General features: G+C 40.2%; 2 protein-coding genes across 2 annotated transcripts in view; both read left to right on the top strand.

Annotated features, from left to right (window-relative positions):
* LOC311623595 (adhesion G protein-coupled receptor E2-like) overlaps nucleotides 1-21,356 on the top strand; it is a 236,445-nt gene that overhangs the window by 157,710 nt on the left and 57,379 nt on the right. The gene's annotated exons all lie outside the window — the stretch shown is intronic.
* LOC311623624 (adhesion G protein-coupled receptor E2-like) lies at nucleotides 2,353-18,596 on the top strand. Its single transcript, XM_084885969.1, has 9 exons — nucleotides 2,353-2,678; nucleotides 2,860-3,039; nucleotides 9,154-9,351; nucleotides 9,896-10,131; nucleotides 10,331-10,397; nucleotides 10,677-10,768; nucleotides 11,559-11,727; nucleotides 11,813-11,923; nucleotides 18,280-18,596. Exons 1-9 carry the CDS (start codon nucleotides 2,433-2,435, stop codon nucleotides 18,328-18,330), a joined length of 1,350 nt encoding a protein of 449 aa, XP_084742095.1. The 5' UTR covers nucleotides 2,353-2,432; the 3' UTR covers nucleotides 18,331-18,596.

The raw sequence follows: 21,356 nt of genomic DNA, 5'->3' as shown, positions 1-21,356 counted from the left end.
TGGAATAGAATAGTGAACCCAGATATCTACCCAAACCACTATGCTCAATTAATAGTTGACAAAGGAGGCATGAACATACAATGGAGTCAAAACAGTCTCTTTAACAAATGATATTGGGAAAATTGGACAGATACATGCAAAAAAAAATGAAACTATAATAGATCACCAACTTACACCATACACAAAAATAAACTAAAAATGAATAAAGGACTTAAACGTTAGACGGAAAACCATCAAAATACTAGGGGAATCCACAGGCAGCAAAATCTCAGCCATATGCTAAAGAAATTTCCTCACCGATACCGCTCCTAGGGCAATGGAAACTAAAGACAAAATAAACAAATGGGACTACATCAAAATAAAAGGCTTTTTTACAGCAAAAGAGATCATCAACAAAACAACAAGAGAGCCCACTGTTTGGGAGAACATATTTGCAAATGTTATCATTAATAAAGGTTTAATCTCCACCATCTACAGGGAACTTATAAACTTGATAAAAGAAAGATAAATGATCCAATAAAAAAAAAAGGGCAATAGACCTAAATAGAATATTTTCGAAAGAAGACAGAAGGAAAGCCAAGAGACATGAAAACATGCTCAAAGTCACTAATTATCCTAGAGATGTAAAGCAAAATGTCAATGTGGTACCATCTCACACATGTCAGAATGGCAATCATCAACAAATCAAAAAACATCAAGTGCTGATGATGTAGAGAAAAAGGAACCCTCGTGCACTGCTGGTGGGAATGCAGACTGGTGCAGCCACTGTGGAGAACAGTATGACATTTCCTCAAAATACTAAAAATGGAACTCCCATTTGACCCAGTAATCCCACTTCTAGGAGTATATCCTAAGGAATCAGAAACACTAATCAGAAAGGATATATGAAACCCTATGTTCATAGCAGCACAATTCACCATGGCTAAGATTTGGAAACAACCTAAATGCCCATCAACAGATGAGCGGATTAGAAAACTATAGTATATCTACACAATGGAATACTAAGCTGCTATAAAAAAGAAGGAATTTTTACCATTTGCAGAAGCATGGATGAACCTGGAGAGCATTATGTTAAGTGAAATAAGCCAGGCAATGACAGAAAAATACCATACGATCTCACTCATTTATGGAAAATAAAGAACATTATAACCTGATGAACAAAAAGATAGATGCAGAGGAAGTAAAGCACTGAACAGACTATCAAATTACCGTGGGAAACTGGGGAGTGTTGGGGAGGGCGGGAGAAAGAGAGCAGCCAAAGGAATTGTATGCATGCATGTAAGCACAACCAATGGACACAAGACACTGGGGGTGGGATGGGATGAGAGGATGTGACAGTGGGTAGGGGAGGCTGGGGGATGATCAATGGGGGTGGGGGAAGGAGATATATGTAATACTTTAAAGAATCAATAAAATAAAATAAAATAAAATAAAGAAATATCCTATTCAGTTCCTCTCTGTTGCAGGAATCCACATGATCTTGGAGCTGTTTTCTGAAAATATACGAACATATTCAAGTCTCCACTTTTATTTTGGAAAGTTTTTTTCTTTTAATATATTTCATTGATTTCTGACAGAGCGGGCAAGGAGAGAGAGAGAGAGAGAGAGAGAGAGAGAGAGAGAGAGAGAGAGAGAGAGAGAGAGAGAGGAGGGAGAGGGAGGGAGAGAGAGAGAGAAATATTAATGATGAGGGAAAAAAAATCATTGATAGGCTGCCTCCTACATGCCTCCTACTGAGGATCTAGCAACCTGGGCATGTGCCCTTGACTGAAATAGAAACAGTCAGTCTGCAGGCTGACGTTCTATCCACTGAGTCAAACCAGCTAGGGCAATTTTAGAAAGTTTTAATTATGAATTCAATCTTCTTACTTGTGACAGGTCTGTTCAGACTCTAGTTCTTTTATAGTTCATGGCTTTGTAGGAATTTGTTTATTTAATTTAGGTTATATAATTTGTTGCTGAATAATTGCTCAAATTTTCTCTTATCCTTTGTAAATTCAGATGATTGGTGAATATATATATGATATTATTTAGTATATTTATATTACAGATAAAATTTGGTATATAGTGTAACATAATATATACCTACAAAAGACGCCTATACATAAAAGTGGTATTTTGGCTACAACCGCTGGCACAGTTACTAATCTAACTCCCTTATTAACTCCCATAACTCATAGAACTGTTCCTGGAGGTGAAGGAGAAAGGAGGCAAGAATGTCACCCTGAGTACTAAAGATACAACGATGCTGGTGAACTGGGATGTGGTGCAGGACTCAGGTGGCTCAGGTAATGATGGATCCACTTCACCGTGGAACAAGACACCAAGGATGTGACAAACAGAGAATTAAATATTAAAGGGAAGTATGGGCTGTGGTGGGTCAAAGGAGAAAATGCATCCCAGAAGGATGGGGGCCTTTGGGCCACCCCGAGATGTCAATCTTGTTCTTGTCTGTAGGCCCTTCTGTGGTGGGCCTTGTCTCCTCTCCAGGGATGGGCAAGTTGCTGGTTGGGGCCCCCCTGGTCCCGGAAACTGAGGAGCAGTCAGCGCTGAATGAGACACACAAGGGCCTGTTGCAGGAAGTCTCCCATGTCCTGCTCTCAGATGTCATGTCCGCCTTTGTGAGCAATAAGGACACTCAGAACCTCAGCTCCCCAGTCACCTTTGTCATCAACCACGTGAGTGCTGGTGAAATGGAGCTGTGGGTTTTACAAGAGACCTGAGTCCTGGGCAGCCTTGGGGTTCAGGGGCTCTCCCATGGATGCATCATCTTCCTAGGAAAGCCCATCACCAGCAGGATTTGGGTAAGCATTTCTGAGCACCAGAACCACCAGCTTACACCTTGCCCTGTCCCTACAGTTAGAGACCCCCGGGCCACGGCAGAAGGTGTTCTGTGTCTTCTGGGATCGTGGCAAGAAAGGGTGTGGTCATTGGTCCACCAAAGGCTGCTGGATGGTGGGCACCGGAGACGCCAGCACCACCTGCCAATGCAACCACCTCAGCAGCTTTGCTGTCCTCATGGACCACTACGATGTACAGGTGAGAGCCTTGAGAAGGGACTTTGTTCAATGTCTATTGCTATGTAATAAATTCCCGTGCATGCTGCACCTAAAAAAAAACACGCATAATTTATTATTCTGCCATTTATGTGGGTCAACAAATATACATGGTGGAGGTGGGTTGTCCAGTCAGGGTCATACACAAGCCTCTCATCTGAAGATTTCTGTCCTCTGAACTCCCTAGTTGCTGGCAGAATTAAGTTCCTATGGTTGTAGGACTGAGGTTTTACACTCTTGTTAGCTAGCAGCAGGGGTCACATTCAACTACTAGGGCCTACCTGCATTCCTTCTTATGTGGCCCTCGCACAGGCCCTTTCACAATGTGTCTATGCTCTTATCTGAGGGCCAGCACCAAAAGCTCCCTCACATAGAACTATTCTTCAGGCCTGGCCAATGTTCTCAGTGGATAGAAAATCAGCCCATGCACTTCTGAAGGGTTGCAGACTCAATTCCAGTTTGTTGTTTAATCTCTATATATTTGTGGGTTTCTTTACTTCCTTTTTGCAGCTGAGATATATATAATAGATTTCAGAGAGGAAGGAAAAGGGAAAGAGAAAGAGAAACATTAGAGTAAGAGAAAGAGAAAATCATGGGTCATCTATACCCAGGCATGGGTTTTCACTGGGAATCCAACCCTGACCTCCAAGTTCACACTCAACCATGGACACACGCTGGCCGGGCTTTGAAATTGCTTCCTAATTTTAAGGTATCATGGTCGGAGAATATGCTTGGTATAATTCAATCTTCTTGAATTTGTTAATGTGGTTCCACTGTCTTCTGGTTTGTAGACTTTCTGTTGAGAGGTCAGATGAAATTCTGATGCGATTTCCTTTGTATAATAGGTCACTGGCTGCTTTGAGAACTTTTTCTCTGTCATTAATTCTTGACACTTCACTACCAAGTGCCTCTTTGGTTTGAGGTAACTAAAAATTTTGTTTGTGTTTTTTATTCGAGGATCTGGTTCATTCTACAGGTTTGGAAAGTTCTTATCCACTATTTGTTTGAGTAGATTCACCACTCCATGCTCCCTCTCCACCTCCTTCAGAATACCTATAATTCTAATATTGCTTTCTCTAATTGAGTCAGATAGTGCTCATAGAGCTTTCAATTTTTTATGCTCAACTCTCTTCTTCCCCTGCACCATTTCTAGATTTCCATCTTCAATATCATGAATTCTTTCCTCTATTCTTTCCTCGGCTCTGTTTTCTATGCTCAGTGGTTCACTCTTAATCTCCTTAATTGCATGCTTCATTTCTAGGATTTCTGATTGGTTCTTTTTTAAAGTTCCAGTCTGTTTGGTAAAGTACTCATTTTGTTCATTGATTTGTTTTTCTGAGTACATTAAATTGCCTGTCTATATTTTCCCACATCTCATTGAATACTTTCAGAACTGCAATATCAAAATCTCTGTCATTTATATAATAGTAGAGGCCTGGTGCACAAAATTCATGAGCAGTCCCTAGGCCAGACACACCACACACCTGTGGGGGATAGGGCTGGCCAGGGAGAAAGGCCACTGGCTATTTGCAGGCCAGCAATGCCACCAATCAGGGTGGAGGTCCCCACTGGGCGGTGATTCCAGCCACCGGCAGTTTGCAGCCTGTTCATTCCATCATTTTGGTTGCTGGGCTTTTATTATATAGGATATTTCCATGTGTTCCAGCTTGCTTTCTGGAGATTTTACATTTTCTTTCTGGCCATCCTCATTACTTTCCTTGTTCATGGCATTTACTGTCCTCCTTTGCTTACACATTTCTCTGAAGAGGTCTTACTAATATTTCCAGTAGATGGTGCTGAACTGCAAGATTGTTTTACCACTGTGATCTCTCAGTCTTGAACCACTGCAGCTTCTGTAAGACAGTATAGTTATGCTGCTTGGGGATGGGGTACATTTTGCCCTTACGATAATGGTAACCCCTCCTGGGGATGTCACAGAGGGAAATGGTTTTCCTGCAAGAGCTCTTAGTTTACATAGAGTACCCTCCTGTACCCAACTCCAAGGGAAAGGGAGGTGAGTTTTGGGAATCCAAGTGGCAGCAGGGCTCTGTGGTTTTGTTTCTTTGTCTGAAACAGCACCAGTAGCTGGACAGTGGGGAGTCACATGCAGAACCACATGCTCTGTCAGGCATCTGCTGACTCAGACACTCCCTCACCGCTCACACTGCTGGGCTGCATTCCCAGGACTCTCCCAGCCCCTGTGCTATCTGTTCCTCCAGGCCAAAGGAATCACCTACTACCACCAGCTTTTCCCCTCTCCCAGCCAGCCAGGGGCTGCGTCTGCATGTCCTCCCTTCTCATCTCCCCATTTATTCCCAGTTGCCCACTTTTATTTTTTCAAATATATATTTTATTGATTTTTCACAGAGAGAAAGGGAGAGAGATAGAAAGTTAGAAACATCGATCAGCTGCCTCCTGCACACCCCCCTCTGGGGATATGCCCACAACCAAGGTACATGCCCTTGACCGGAATCGAACGAGGGACCTTTCAGTCCGCAAGATGACACTCTGTCTACTGAGCCAAATCGGTTTTGATGAGTGAATTCTTTTTTTTTTTTAATTATTATCTGTGTACATATTTTAACATTCCCCCCTCAATACATACCCTCCCTCCCCAGAATTTTGTGTCCATTGGTTGTACTTATATGCATGTATACAAGTCCTTTGGTTGATCCCTTATCTCCCCCAGATCTCCCTACCCTCCCCACTGTAATTTGACAGTCATCTTGTTGCTTTACTGTCTCTATATCTATCTTTTGGTTCATCAGTTTATAATGTTCTTTATTATCCATAAATGAGTGAGGTCATGTGGTGTTTCTCTTTCATTCACTGGCTTATTTCACTCAGCATGATGTTCTCCAATTTCATCCAGGATGCTGCAAATGATGAGAATTCCTTCTTTTTAATGGCAGCATAGTATTCCATTGTGTATATGTACCATAGTTTTTGGATCCAATCATCTGCTGACGGACACGTAGGCAGTTTCCAAATTCTGGCTTTTGTAGATTGTGCTACTATGACCATAGGGGTGCATATATTTTTTCTGATTGGTGTTTCTAGTTTATTGGGATATAATCCTAGGAGTGGGATCACTGGGTCAAATGGGAGTTCCATTTTTAGTTTTTTGAGGAAACTCCATACTGTTCTCCACAGTGGCTGCACCAGTCTGCATTCCCACCAGCAGTGCACAAGGGTTCCTTTTTCTCTGCAACCTCGCCAACACTTGTCATTTGTTGATTTGTTGATGCTGGCCATTCTGACAGATGTGAGATGATACTGCATTGTTGTTTTGATTTGCATCTCTCTCAGTTGCCCACTTTTAGATGTTTCAATGTGTTAGTCTCTTAGGCATGCATCTGTGTTGAGCATGGATTCTTGCGATCCTCTAGTCTGCTGTTGGATCTCTGTATATTATTCTTTATTTCAGTCAGTGTATGTTTAATTTCTAATTGGTCCTTTTTCATATCCCTGAAGGTCTCGCTAAATTTATCAGCCTTTTCTAGAAAATACTTGAAAAACCTTATAACTGTGGTTTTGAATTCTATATCCAGTCATTTGCTTTCCTCCATTTCTTTCATTTGTGACCTGTTTCTATTCTCTGCATTTTGACTGCTTCCCTGAATTGATAGAGTGGCTAGGGATTTGTATGTTGAATTATACTTGGTTAACTTCTTGAAATTTCAGAGGCAGAGGACAAGGGCCTCTCTCATACCGCCATGACTCTGATGTCACATGCATTTATTTCTTGTCCCTCTTTTTTTTTTACTCACATAGTGTTATTTTTCACAGCTGTGCATGTTGTGTTTTTATTTTTTATCTCTGAAAGATTATTCTATTCCAATACACGAAAAGATATTCCATTATTTTTATTGCCAGCACATTTCATTGTATGTGTGTGCTGTAAATTACATATCAAATCTTCTCATACTGGGAATTTTGTTTCATGATCATTTCCTATTACAAATAAAGTTGTAATTATTTACACAAAGTTCATTGCTTTCCTGTTTGATTATCTAGTTAGTATGCATACTATGTAAAAAATTTTTTCATGGTACAGTGAAAAGTTTATTTCACCTGGTGACTTAAAAACTCCAATAAGAATGTGCAAACTACTTGGTAACACCCCAATTATTTGGCCTCTGCAAAGCTAAGGGTGACTCACACTTGCTTGCAGGCACACTGACACCTAGAGACACAGCTTCAAGATTCACAGGTAGTCTTACCTCCAAATTTGTTAAATATGTCAATGCCATTCTTGTGGTATTTCCTCAGGTGATGCTTACAAAACGGAAGATCTAAAGTATATTTAAGTGTTTTAACCTGACTTTTATTACATGAAGAAACAGGTGATTTTCATCATCTGTTTTTAAATGGGAAAATCAAGCATTTTTCCCAACACTTATGATAGTCAAGGACATTGAAAATACTTCCCTATTCCAAATATGGAATGCTGATATGTCTCTAAATTGCACAGCTCATCTCTTTAAAAAGAAAAATAAAGGTATGTGTATTGCATAACAGGATCTCATCATCCTTAATCTGTGTTTTAAGGCAAGAAGCATATACAAAAATGCAGAAGAATGAATTGTTTTAGGTGGAAGCATAAAATAAAATATTACCTGTAGCCGGGTTTACTTTTATCCCTAACCTATATTGGTAGAGATTTCCACATTTTAGCGTATAGAGGTCACACATGTGATCACTCCTACCAGCATTACCTGAAGCTGTATGATTCCTCACACTCTCACAACAAGGTCATTATCAAAGTTTTGGATCTTTATCCATCTGAGAGATAAATATAACATATATTGTTATATTAGGAAATGTATATGTCTTCCATTATGAATGGAATGGAATGTCTTCATTTAAGAGATTTGTATTTCTGTTTCTGGGAACAAGTTGTTCACCTTTTGGTCCACTTTTCTATTGACCTATTGATACATTTCTTATGGATCTGGGAGCTCTTTATGTGGTACAGGAGTTAGTTTACTTCCTTACACCAAAGATGCTCAAAGCCTGGTATGTGTCACAATCACCTGGAGAGCTTGCTATTTATTTGCAAACATTTACTCAGAAAGTAATGTCAATCTTGCAGATTTATTACAATAATAAAAATAGTGTAAATAATACCGTATTGCTTTTTATCAGATGCACCAGCTTTGAACATTTAACCTCCATATTCTTTATCATTTTCATATTTCTTTTTTATCCTCTCTCCCCCTCTTTCTTCTCTCACCTACTTACACTTAAATTAATTTTTGAAATTTATCATTATGGATGTAAGATGATTTGAAAAATAAGGCAAGGAAATATTTAATCTTTTAAAAATAGGCAGGAAAACTAGCCAGTTTGGCCAAGTGGATAGAGCATCAGCGTGCGAACTGCAGGGTCCCAGGTTTGATCCTGGTCAAGAGCACATGCCTGGACTGCAGACTGAATGCCCAGCAGGGGACGTGCAGGAGATAGCTGATCAGATTTTATCTCATCATTGATGTTTCTATCTCTCTCTCCCTCTCCCTCCCTGAAATCCATAAAAATATTTTTAAAAATAAATAAATAAATGAAAAGTAAATTATAGGCAGGAAAAAATACTTTCAAACTACCACCATCATCAGTACTTTTCCTTCTTTAACCAAGGATTTAAATTTGTAAGGAATAGGTGTCATAGGAATGCGGTAAGACCAAGTGGGGAAGTTGAACCCTGGACATCGAGTCTTTAGATACAGACTCTGTCACACAGTATCACTTCATGGGGATGGAGGATGATGCTCATCATGGAGCCGTGTGCCTCTGTGACTATCACATGATAACATATAAGATTAGTCATGAAGGAAGATTAGTCATGAAGGAAAAGCAACCCAATAATTTCCAGGACTTGGTCCTGAATGTGGACTTTCTTATCCACCAATGTTTACAGGGTCTGAATCAATCAGTTCAGAAACCTCTAGAATTCTAACAGTATCCATAAACATCACAAATTTACCTGGCTCTTCCACTCCTAACTGTGTTGTACCCTGCCCAAAAGTGAAAATGGTAGAAGTGTCATTAGCCCAGAGTAGGAGAATTTGACAGCTCTCTCCTCTTTGCTGGGTCCCAGGAGGAGGATAATGCGCTGGCTGTGATCACCTACGTGGGAATGAGCCTCTCTCTGCTGTGCCTGTTCCTGGCAGCCCTCACCTTCCTGCTGTGCAAAGCCATCCAGAACACCAGCACCTCACTCCACTTGCAGCTCTCGCTCTGCCTCTTCCTGGCCCACCTGCTCTTCCTCACGGCCATCGACAGAACGGAGAACCAGGTACTGACACTGTCCCAAAGGATGCATGCCCTGATCATGCAATGAGGAATACATGGGGCCATGCTGCATTGGAAACTTTAATAAAATGACCTTGGATTCAGGAAAGATTAAAGGGATGAGTAGCAAATTTCACATTGACCCAACTAGAAATCATACCTTCTTTTTCCCCCACCCCCGCCCCGCCTTTTTTTAAAAATATATTTTTATTGATTTCAGAGAAGAAAGGAGAGGGAGAGGGAGAGATAGATAGAAACAACAATGATGAGACAGAATCATTGATTGGCTGCCTCCTGCATGCCCCCAACTGGGGATTAAGCCTGCAACCCAAGGAGGTGCCCTTGATAAGAATCGAACCCAGGACCCTTCAGTCTGCAGCCTGACACTCTATCCACTGAGACAAACCAGCCAGGGCAATCACACCTTCTTTGGACAATTCCTTCATATACAGCAGAGTTCTCCCAAATGGCAAGGTACATATAGGAGAGGTCCTGGGGCCATGCTCCACCCTGACAATCCCACCTGGTGACTCTCACTCCTCCCCCAGGTGCTGTGCGCCATCATCGCGGGTGCCTTACACTATCTCTACCTGGCCTCCTTCACCTGGATGCTGCTGGAGGGCCTGCACCTCTTCCTCACCACACGGAACCTGACAGTGGCCAACTACTCCGGGGTGAGCAAGTTCATGAAGAAGTTCATGTTCCCTGTGGGCTACGGAGTCCCGGCTGTGATTGTGGCCATTTCTGCAGCGTCCAGGCCTCGCCTTTATGGAACACCTGCCCGGTAAGGGCACATTCCCGTTTCTTTATCTGTGAGATGTGTGGGATTGAAGAACAAGCTTACTTTCTTCACGACAGCATCTTCAGAGCCAACCACAAAGCCTAGCACAGCAGAGACACTCAATGTTTGCTGATGAATGAATTTAAATAATTGTTCTACATTTCTAAGGACCAATGCATTTTTAATTCTTTCTCTTTCATAGCTGCTGGCTCCACCAAGAAAGGGGATTTATATGGGGCTTCCTTGGACCAGTCTGCACCATCCTCTTTGTGAGTAAAGACATCAAAGCATCCTTAAGACTCAGTGGAGGGTCATTGGAAGAGCAAAATTATAAGGAGACAGGAGGATGACATGAGCAAGAATGTTCCTGGGTTGTCTTGGGTTTGCTTTGATTTTCTAAGATGCTCCTAAACCTAAAAGCTCTAACACGGTTACTAAATATGAAAAGTATGTAAATGTGGAATTTCTGTTGGACGGGCTTAATGTCGATCCTTTATTTTGAGATAAACTAAAATTGTATTCACTAAATCTTTTGTGTTTTCCTGAAGGTCAATCTAGCTTTCTTTCTGATGACCCTCTGGATTTTGAAAAGCAAACTCTCTTTGCTCAACAGTGATGTGTCCACCCTCAAGAATACAAGGTAAAATGGAGAAGAGGGTGACAACCACACAGACATGTGTGGTCCCAAGGGCATATCCATGAGCCTGAGCAGCCCTGACGTCCCATCTCTGAGTCTTCTGAGGAAATTCAGAGTAAAGAGATTCAGCTGTCCTACAATGGCAGCCAGCTTGGACTCAGTGTTGGGCTGCTGACTTTCCAGCCCCAATGTTCTGTCTCTAATCCCATTTTGTAACTCCCTCAGCCACTGAAAGGATTGACATTGGTTGATAAACATTCTTAGGACTTTCATCAGAAGTGCTACAACAAAAGTACTGAGAACCTCTGTGTCCTTAGAAAAATCTGATTCCTCCCACAACTCCTCTATACTTCCATACCCAGTGTCCTTTCTACATTTTGTATGCCATTATTCCGTTGTGTTAGTCATTGGAACAGCCTGGGACCTTTATGAAAATACAAATCTTGCCTCTGTTGCTTTTAATACCCAGGTCCAGAACTGCCTAATGCACAGTACAGACTCAGTAATGTTGGTTGAATAAAATTAGGCATCACCAGGGAGCATTATAGAAATTTCTTTTTTGAAACTTACGTTATGAAATGTCACTACTCAGTTCAATAAAATGTCATTCTGGACCCAAGTAGCACTTCTATTGTGGAGAATCATTGACAGTCAAGGTCAAAGCTGAACACAACTCTGTCTGTGAACTCATCACCAATAGGAGAAGACAGGAGGATTCATTGGTTGGAGATAAGAATGGCCTTGAATCTGTTGCTCTGGGTGCACCATGGACCTCTCTTCTCCTCCTACCCAGGATGCTGACATTTAAAGCGATAGCTCAGCTCTTCATCTTGGGCTGCACGTGGTTTCTGGGAATCCTGCAGGTGGGTCGGGCTGCTCATGCCATGGCCTATCTCTTCACCATCATCAACAGCATGCAGGGCGTCTTCATCTTCCTGGTGTATTGTCTCCTCAGCCAGCAGGTACCACTGTCCACCTCCCGCTCATGACTCTTTGCATTCTTACCACTCTCAGAGAGCTGACTCAGACCATGCTTTGCCTCTGCAGGTCCGCCAACAATACAGGAAATGGTGGGAAGGGGTCAGGAAAACCAAAGCAGAGTCTGAGCAATACACCTTCTCCAGCCGAGCCATCTCGGATGCCCCCAAACACGGTGAGGTAAGGTCATGCATTGCTCCCAAAGCATTTTACTAATTGATAGAGTACTTCAAGCCCAACTCACTGACGACCTGGGTATACAGCAGGTGATGCCCTAGGATGGCTCCCACTGAATTTACCCTTTGATTCCTTAACCATTAACAATGGTCTCAGTGAGAATATATATATATATATATATATATATATATATATATATATATATATATATGGCTCTTACTCATGAGAAATTGTGTTCATATTGACTTTAACACATTAGCACCTTTTTAAATAAAATAATAAAATTATCCTTTGTTGTATTTAAAATATATAATATCATTTTAGGCTTATAAATATGGACCTTGTATACATTAAACCATACAGATATGTACATATTTCTCCTTTCTATGATTGATATTTATTTTGAAGTATTATATGTATTAAATTTCATTTTCTTTTTTTTTAATTCTTTGTTTCAAGTATTACATGAGTCTTCTTCTTTCTGCCCCTTAACCTCTCCCCCAACATCCCCTCAGCCAAGCATCAGCCCTCATGCCCCTCCTGTCCATATCTATTGGTTTTTCTCATATGAATGCATACAAGACCTTTGGTTGATCTTTTACCCCCACTGCCCCGCCTTCCCTCATAGGTTATTCAATGCTTCTGTGTCTCTGATTCTATTTTTGTTCAGCAGTTTATGTTGTTCATTATATTCCACAAATGAGTGAGATCATGTGATACTTATCTTTCTCTGACTGGTTTATTTCACTTAGCATAATGCTCTCTAGTTCCATCCATGCTGTTGCAAATGATAAGAATTCCTTCTTTTTACAGCAGCATAGATGTCCTTTGTGCAGATGTACCAGTTTTCTAATCCACTCATCTGCTAAACGGCACTTAGGCTGTTTCCAAATCTTAGCTATGGTAAATTGTGCTGCTATGAACATAGGGGTGCATATATCCTTTCTGATTGGTGTTTCCGTTTTCTTGGGATATAGTCCTAGTAGTGGTATTTCTGAGTCAAATGGCAGTTCCATTTTTAATTTTTTTGAGGAAACACCATACAGTTCTTCAGAGCGGTTGCAACAGTCTGCATTTACACCATCAGTGCACATGTGTTCCTTTTTCTCCGCATCCTTTCCAGCACTTGTCATTTGTTGATTTGTTGATGATAGCCATTCTGACAGGTGTGAGATAGTACCTCATTGTTGTTTTGATTTTCATCTCTAGGATGACTAGTGACTTTGAACATCTATTCTAATAAAAGAGTAATATGCAAATTGGTCACAACACCCTCACAGTAACAACTGAAAAACAGGCTGACAGGGTGAACAGGCCAGCAGGGGGGCAGTGAGGGGCAATCAGACCAGCAGGGGTGGCAGTGAGGGGCGACTGTGCCACCAGGGGGCAGTTGGAGACAACCAAGAAAGCAGGGTGGGCTGTGAGGAGCAACCAGGCCAGCAAGGGGGGGGGGGAAGTTAGGGGCAATCAGGCAGGCAGGCAGCTGAGCAGTTAGAAGCCAGTGGTTCCAAATTTAGAGAGGGATGTCCAACTGCTGGTTTCAGCCAATCCTTGGCATAGGGTAAAAACTGGCATTGAGTCATCCCCTGAGGGGTCCTTGATTGGAGAAGGTGCAGGCTGGGCTGAGGGGACCCCTTCCCCCATGTAGAAATTGTGTGCACTGGGCCTGTAGTGTTCTCTTATGTCTCTGGACTTTCTGAATGTCCTCTTTTGAAAAGTGTCTATTTAGGTACATTGCCAATTTTTTATTGGATTGTTTATCTTCCTTTTGTTAAGGTGTATGAGTTCCCTGTAATTTTGTAGATTAAACCTTTATCAGAAATAACATTGGCAAATATGTTCTCCCATGCAATGGGCTTTCTTGTTGTTTGTCTGTGCAGAAGCTTTTTATTTTGATGTAGTCCCATTTGTTTATTTTCTCTTAACTTTCCATTGCCCTTAGAGCTGTATCAGTAAATACATTGCTATGACAAATGTCTGCTATTTTGCTGCCTATGGCTTCTTCTAAGATATTTATGATTTCCCATCTTACATTTAAGTCCTTTATCCATTTTCACTTTATTTCTGTGTATGGTGTAAGTTGGTGGTCTAGTTTCATTTTTTTTGCAAGTATAGGTCCAGTTTTCCCAACACCACTTATTGAAGAGACTGTCTTGTTTCCATTGTATGCTCTTGCCTCCTTTATCAAATATTAATTGAGCATAATGGTTTGTGTCAATTTCTGGGTTGTCTTTTTTGTCCACTGGTCTATATGTCTGTTCTTGTACCAGTACCAGGCTGTTTTGAGAACAGTGGCTTTGTAATATAGCTTGATATCTGGTATTGTGATCCCTCCAATATTGTTCTTCTTTCTCAAGATTGCTTCAGCTATTCGGGGTCTTTTTTTATTCCAGGTGAATTTTGGGAGAATTTGTTCTATGTATTTGACGTATGCCATTGGTATTTTAATGGGGATTGCATCCTACCTAATAAAAGAGTAATATGCAAACTAACCATCACTCTGCTACACCCACAACCCATGCCCACCAGCCATGTCCACCAGCCAATCAGATCAAGTATGCAAATAAAACCAACTAAGATGGCTACAGCCACAGAGAGCCAGCGGGAGGCTTGGGTTTCCCAGGCAATGGAAGAGACCAAGCTTTCTGGCTGCCCTTGCCAGCCTAGGCCTCCACTCAAGGCTACAAAGTTTCAATTATAGAAGGTAAACAAATCCAAACAGAAATGACAGCAGCCACGAAGCTGAAAGAAGGCGTGGCTCTGCTCCAGGCTACAAAGTTTCAATTGTAGAAGGTAAATAAATTCCACATACCACGGCCTCCACTTGGGTCACCAGGGGCCATGGCTGGCCTGCAAACCACCACAGGCCCCTCGTTCAGGCTACTCCATGCCCCAAGGGAACCCTCACCCTGATCTGAGACTCCCTTCAAGTCAAACCAGCTGGCCCCCACCTGTGCACTAGGCCTCTATCCTATCTAATAAAAGAGTAATATGCAGATTGACCATCACTCCAACACACAATAGCTGCCCCCATGTGGTCAAAAATCCTGCCCCCATGTGAACACAAGATGGCCACCATAAGATGGTCAGAAGGGGAGGGCAGTTGGGTGTCACCAGACCTGCAAGGGAGGGCAGTTGAGAAGGACCTACCAGGATTGGGCCTAAACGGGCAGTCAGACATCCTTCAAGGGGTCACAAATTGGAGAGGGTGCAGGCTGGGCTGAGGGACACCTCCCCTCCCCCTGGGTCCAGTGCATGAATTTTGTGCACCAGCCTCTAGTTAAATTTATGAATTGCTTTGGGAAGTATGGACATTATAATGATGTTGTCTCTACTCATCCATGAACATGGTATATTCTTCCATTTATTATGTCTTCCTCTATCTTTTTTTTTTTTTTTAGCATCCTGGATATTTTCTGAGTATAGGTCCTTTGTCTCCTGGGTTAAATTTATTCCTAGGTATCTTAATTTTTTTGTTGCAATGGTAAATGAGATTACTTTTTAAAAAATATATTTTATTGATATTTTACAGAAAGTAAGGGAGAGGACTAGAGAGTTGGAAACATCAATCAGCTGCCTCCTTCACACCTCCACTGGGGATGTGCCTGCAACCAAGGTACACGCCCTTGACCGGAATGGAACCTGGGACATTTTTGTCTGCAAGCCAACACTCTATCCACTGAGCCAAACCAGTGAGGGCAAGAGATTACTTTTTTTGATTTCTCTTTCTGTGAGTTCATTATTGGTGTATAGAAAACCATAGACTTCTGGGTGTTAATTTTGTACCCTGATACACTGTCAAATTCACTTATTAATTCCAGTAGTTTTTTGATGGAGTCTTTGGAGTTTTCTATGTACAATATTATGTCATCTGTCAATAAGCACCATTTCACTTCCTCTTTTCCAATTGGTTGTCTTTATTTCTCCTTCTTGTGTGATTGCAATGGCTAGTACTTCCAATATTATGTCAAACAGGAGTGGTGAGAGTGGGCATCCCTGTCTTGTTCCTGTTCTTAGGGGAAATTGGTTTAGTTTTTTTCCCATTGAGTGGGTTTGTCATATATGGCTTCTTTATGTTAAGGTATGATCCTTCTATTCCTGTCTTGCTGAGAGTTTTTATCAAAAAAGTGTTGGATTTTGTCAAATGCTTTTTCTGCATCAATGGATATGATTATATGGTTTTTATCTCTAAGTTTGTTTATGTGGTGTGTCACATTTATTGATTTGAGGATATTGTATCATCCTTGCATCCCCAAAATAAATCCCACTTGGTCATGGGGTATGATCCTTCTAATGTAATGCTGTATTTGATTTGCTAGAATTTGTTGAAGATTTTGGAGTCTATGTTCATGAGGGATATTAGCCTGTTATTCTCTTTATTTGTATTGTCATTATCTAGTTTTGGGATTAGGGTAATGAGCTTGGAAGTGTTCCTACCTCTTAAATATTTTTGGAATAGTTTGAGGAAAATAGGTTTTATTTCCTCTCTGAATGTTTAATAAAACTCCCCTGTGAAGCAATCTGGTCTGGGGATTTTGTTTGTTGGAAGTTTTTGATTACTGCTTCAATTTCTTCCATAGTTATTGGCCTATTCAGATTTTTTTATTCCTCCTATAGTTGAGTTTTGTAAGTTCTTATTTTTATAGGAGTATGTTTATTTTTTCTAGGTTGACCAGTTTATTGGAGTAAAATAGCTCATGGTATTTTTTTAAAATATATTTTATTGAATTTTTACAGAGAGGAAGAGAGAGGGATAGAGAGTTAGAAACATTGATGAGAGAGAAACATCGATCAGCTGCCTGTTGCACACCCCCTACTGGGGCTGTGCCCGCAACCAAGGTACACGCCCTTGACCGGAATCGAACCTGGGACCTTTTGGTCCACAGGCCGATGCTCTATTCACTGAGCCAAACAGGGTTTTGGCGCTCATGGTATTTTTTTATGATTCTTCATATTTCTGCGGCGTCTGTTGTTATTTCACTTTTTTGTTTCTGATTTTGTTTATTTGTGCCCTCTCTCTTTGCTTCTTAGTGAGGCTGACTAGAAAATCATCAATCTTGTTTATCTTTGTGCCCAGATGGCTCTGTCTCCATCAACCCCTCCTGAGCCAGGCTGCCATCTTCATTTCTGCACCACTGCAATACTCTTCTGTCTGGCTACCCCTTCCTACTCTTGTTACCTTCCAAAGCCTCTATTTACAGAAGTCAGAGGATCCTTTCAAAACAAAAATGAAATCATGCTATTCCTGTGTTAAACCTGTTACTTGTACTTTTTGTTGTGTTCAGTTCTGAATAATTTCCTCAAGTACAGTATTTATAAACTTCTTTCTTGTTGAATTTTGGGTGGTATTGGTTTAAAAATACAGGCAGGTTTCAAGTGCACAACTAAATAAAACATCATTTGCACACTGCATCATGTGCTCACTGCCCAAAGCAAAGTCTCTTTACATCCATTTATTGCCCCTTTGCCCACCTCCACCTCTCCCCAGCTACCTTTCCCTCTGCTATCACCATACTTTTGTCCATATTTATATGTCATATGTATATATTTTGCTTAATCCCATCACCTTTTTCCACCCAGCTCCCAAAAACCCCTCCCACCTGACAGCTGCCAACCTGTTATATGTATCTATGCTTCTGCTTCTATTTTGCTAAATTACTTTGTTCATTAGATTACACATATAAGTGAGATCTTATGGTGTTTGTCTTCTTATTTTACTTTGCAAAAGCATAGTCATATTCTGATGTCCTGAGAATTAGAATTTTAACATATGAATTTTGAGGGGATATATCATAACTCAGCCAATAACAATGCTTAACATGGATGAACCTCTAAAACATGCTAAGTAAAGAATTCAGACACAATAGTTATATAATAGACAATTCTATTTATATTAAATATCCAGCATAGATAAATCTGTGGAGACAGGGAGTATGTTAGTGGTTGCCGGGATTGGAAGGTGGTAATGGGAAATGACTATCTAATGAGCATGGAGTCTTCTTTGAGGTGATGAAAATGTTTTAGCACTAGATAGAAGGATGAATGCATATCACAAATGTACTCAGTGTCACTAAATTGTACACCTTAAAATTCTTTAATGTATGCTGTGTGAATTTCATATATAAGTTTATAAATTTGATATTAAGTGAAAGTATGTGTGTTTATGTGTACACAAAAAGATAAATCAATGTAGCAAAGAAATAACTGTTAAAGGTACATGGATGTTCCTCAAATTGCCATAGGTCTGAAATTTTTTAAGTAAAAAATTTAGAAAAACCAAGAAAAGACTTGATGTTTTAATTATAATTTTTTATTTGTTTTTAGCCATTCCCATCATTTTAGTTTTATCTCTTTCCCAGGTTAAAGGTGATGGATTAACAGAACAAAAGAAGAAATTAAGTCAATTTTAAGAAAACTAAAAGTGGGTGACTAAAGAAAAAGGTGAAATCTTAGGCTTTTCATCCTGTTCTCTCTGACTTATTTCACTTAACATAGTACTCTTCTGATTGATGTTGTTGCACATGTCAATATTTAATCTCTTTGATGACTGAGTAGTATTCCATTGTATATATGTACCACATTTTGTGATTCATCCATCAATGGACGCATAGGTTGTTTACATACCTTGACTATAGGAAATAGTGTTACAATGAACATATGTGTATATATAGTTTTTGAATTGGATTTTTTATACTCCTCAGATACTCAGAAGAAAAATTGCTGAATTGTGTCAAATTACATATTATGTTAACATTATGACATATAATGTTATTTACCAACGCTAACTCAATATTAGATAAATAAATAAATAAATAAATAAATAAGAAAAACATGGGTATATTCCTCCCTGGTTAAATTTTCCCCAGTAGAAGGCAATTTTCTTGTGATAATGCTTAAACTTCTATATCTCTCAATATAATATTTTCTGGCTCATGATTACACAGAAAAATGTTATACCTTGAGCTAAATACATGATTTCAAATAAAACAATGTATTATATAGAAAAAGTGCCCCAAATGAAAACAAAGGTAAGTGTGTGTCTCAGATGTTGTTGGTGCTAAGAGAGATCATCATAACATCACACTCAATGTCAGTCATTCCTTATTATTGTGTGCTTCTCCTGAACTTGTTTCCTCGGGATCTTCTACATTTTGCCAAAAGCACAGGTTCTTTTCTACAATGAGTCAGTCCTCCAAAAGTTGAGGAAATAAAAAGAAAATCTTGGAAATATAAGCAATGGAGTAGAAATATGACTTCTTACCAAACAACTATTGACAACTATGTTCATTTGGAAATCAATAGGAAGTGATGTTTTGAGTATTTTATATCCTAACATGATATTTTATTACTGACACATAAATCTTTAATTGGTTTTGGCTATATTTCAGGAAATTGGTGAAGATATATAATACAATCCTTTCCATTTAAAATAATGGACTATAGAGTCAAAATGGACAGTTTTGTGTGCATCTGCTTTTTAGGAATAACTGACATTAAGCAGTAGGTACCTGAATTAAGAAAATGTTCATGTGCATAACATATGGAAATGGCAAAAATATAAAGATGTATGCAAAGAATTAAAAATTGAGGCACACATCTAGAGTACTAACAGTTTCTTTGCCATTTTGTTCTGAAAACAACATGACTCAGTTACAAATAAGTTTAATCGTGACTTGTTCCCTCCATCCATCCATCTATCCATCCAAACCTATCCATCATCTTTGAAGCAAGTCAACATATCGGGTGTTGAGAATAACCACTGCCCACTTCTCCTTATCTAAATTTTTCTTTCCAAATTTCTGCCTGCTCCAGCCCTTCCTGTGTGATACACATTGTTTTGTCCATGTGCCTTGGCTACCAGTTACACAAAAATGAGTATAGCAGGTTCCTTGCCATCAAGGCGCTCATAGTCCATGGCAGTGTTACTCAAAATGTGGTGAATGAACTGGTATTGGCCCTTGAGGAAAAAAGAACCTTGGGATAGACTATAAATCAACAACATCACTAAGCTTTAGTTCAACTGACATTTATTCCATAACAATATTTTATCAATAAAGGAAGCAGTGTGTTGTGTAACTTTCTCATTCAAGCTCCTGCTCTCCATTCAGACTATCACTGCTGCTCTGAGTACTGGTCTAGAGTCTTCTTGCAAAGTAGATTTCATGGCAAATGTCAAAAGCAATGGATAAGGCCTAGCTGTATGATTCTGTTGACATTGAGGAGAGAGATAATGGCTTTGGTCTCAGAGATATTTTGAAAATGTTGCACAGCTGGCTTTGAAGATGGGAGAAGGAGTATGAGCCAAGGGATGCAGGCTGCCAGCAACACTAGCAGGCATTAGAAAGAAACAGATCCTCCCCTGAGCCTCTAGAGCCGTGGTCCTCATCCTTCGTAATGCCTCACAACCCTTTAATATAGTTCCTCATGGCCGAAACCGGTTTGGCTCAGTGGATAGAGCGTCAGCCTGCAGACTGGAAGGTCCGGGTTCGATTCGAGTCAAGGGCATATACCTTGGTTGCGGGCACATCCCCAGTAGCAGATGTACAAGAGGCAGCTGATCAATGATTCTCTCTCATCGATGTTTCTAACTCTATCCCTCTCTCTTCCTCTCTGTAAAAAATCAACAAAATACATTTTTTTAAAAAAATACGGTTCCTCATGTTGTCGTGACCCCCAACCATAAAATTATTTTCGTTGCTACCTCATAACTGTGACTTTGTTACTGTTATGTATCGTAATGTAAATATCTATGTTTTCCGATGGTCTTGGGTGACCCCTGTGAAAGGGTCGTTCAACTTCCCAAAGGGGTCATGACCCACAGGTTGAGAACCGCTGCTCTAGAAAGACCCCAGACTGCATACCTCTCGATATTAGTCAGTGAGACTCATTTCAAACTTCTGACCACCACACTGTACTAATATACGCTTCTCTCTTTTAAACAACTAGCATGGGAATACTTACAGCAGCCATAGGACTCTAATAGAGACATTTATTCAATAAAATTTGTCTAAGGAAACTGAGTTTAAGCCTCTTCATTCATTGGTCCCTTGGGTATGAGAATTTTATGTTAACACACAGTAAGTAGAAAATAAATTTTAACCAGATATTCAGCTGGTACAGTGAAGGCCTCACAGCATAAATGAAAGCAAACTGTGCTGCCTCTGTGCCATTAAGAGTTAGGGTACAATGAATGACCTCTATTTCTCCATCTACATAACTATAGTGACTTGTTTCTCAGCACCCTATATCTTCGCCTAGAAGTTGGCCAGTCTTCAATTTATATTCCACAAGAACATGACAGACTTTCTCATTAAAAGTAGAGAACGCATGACCACTGGGGGAAAGGCTGAGTGTGGGATAGGAATTCCTACTAATTGTTAAAATAAAGAAAATAAATGGGCAACCAATCCAAGAATATAATAAAATAATTCAAAGT

This window comes from Pipistrellus hanaki (assembly GCF_964339955.1).
Source record: "Pipistrellus hanaki genome assembly, chromosome: 5".
Lineage (NCBI taxonomy): Eukaryota > Metazoa > Chordata > Mammalia > Chiroptera > Vespertilionidae > Pipistrellus > Pipistrellus hanaki.
The sequence above is the reverse complement of the archived record's forward strand: the minus strand, read 5'-3'. Positions and strand labels throughout refer to the sequence as shown.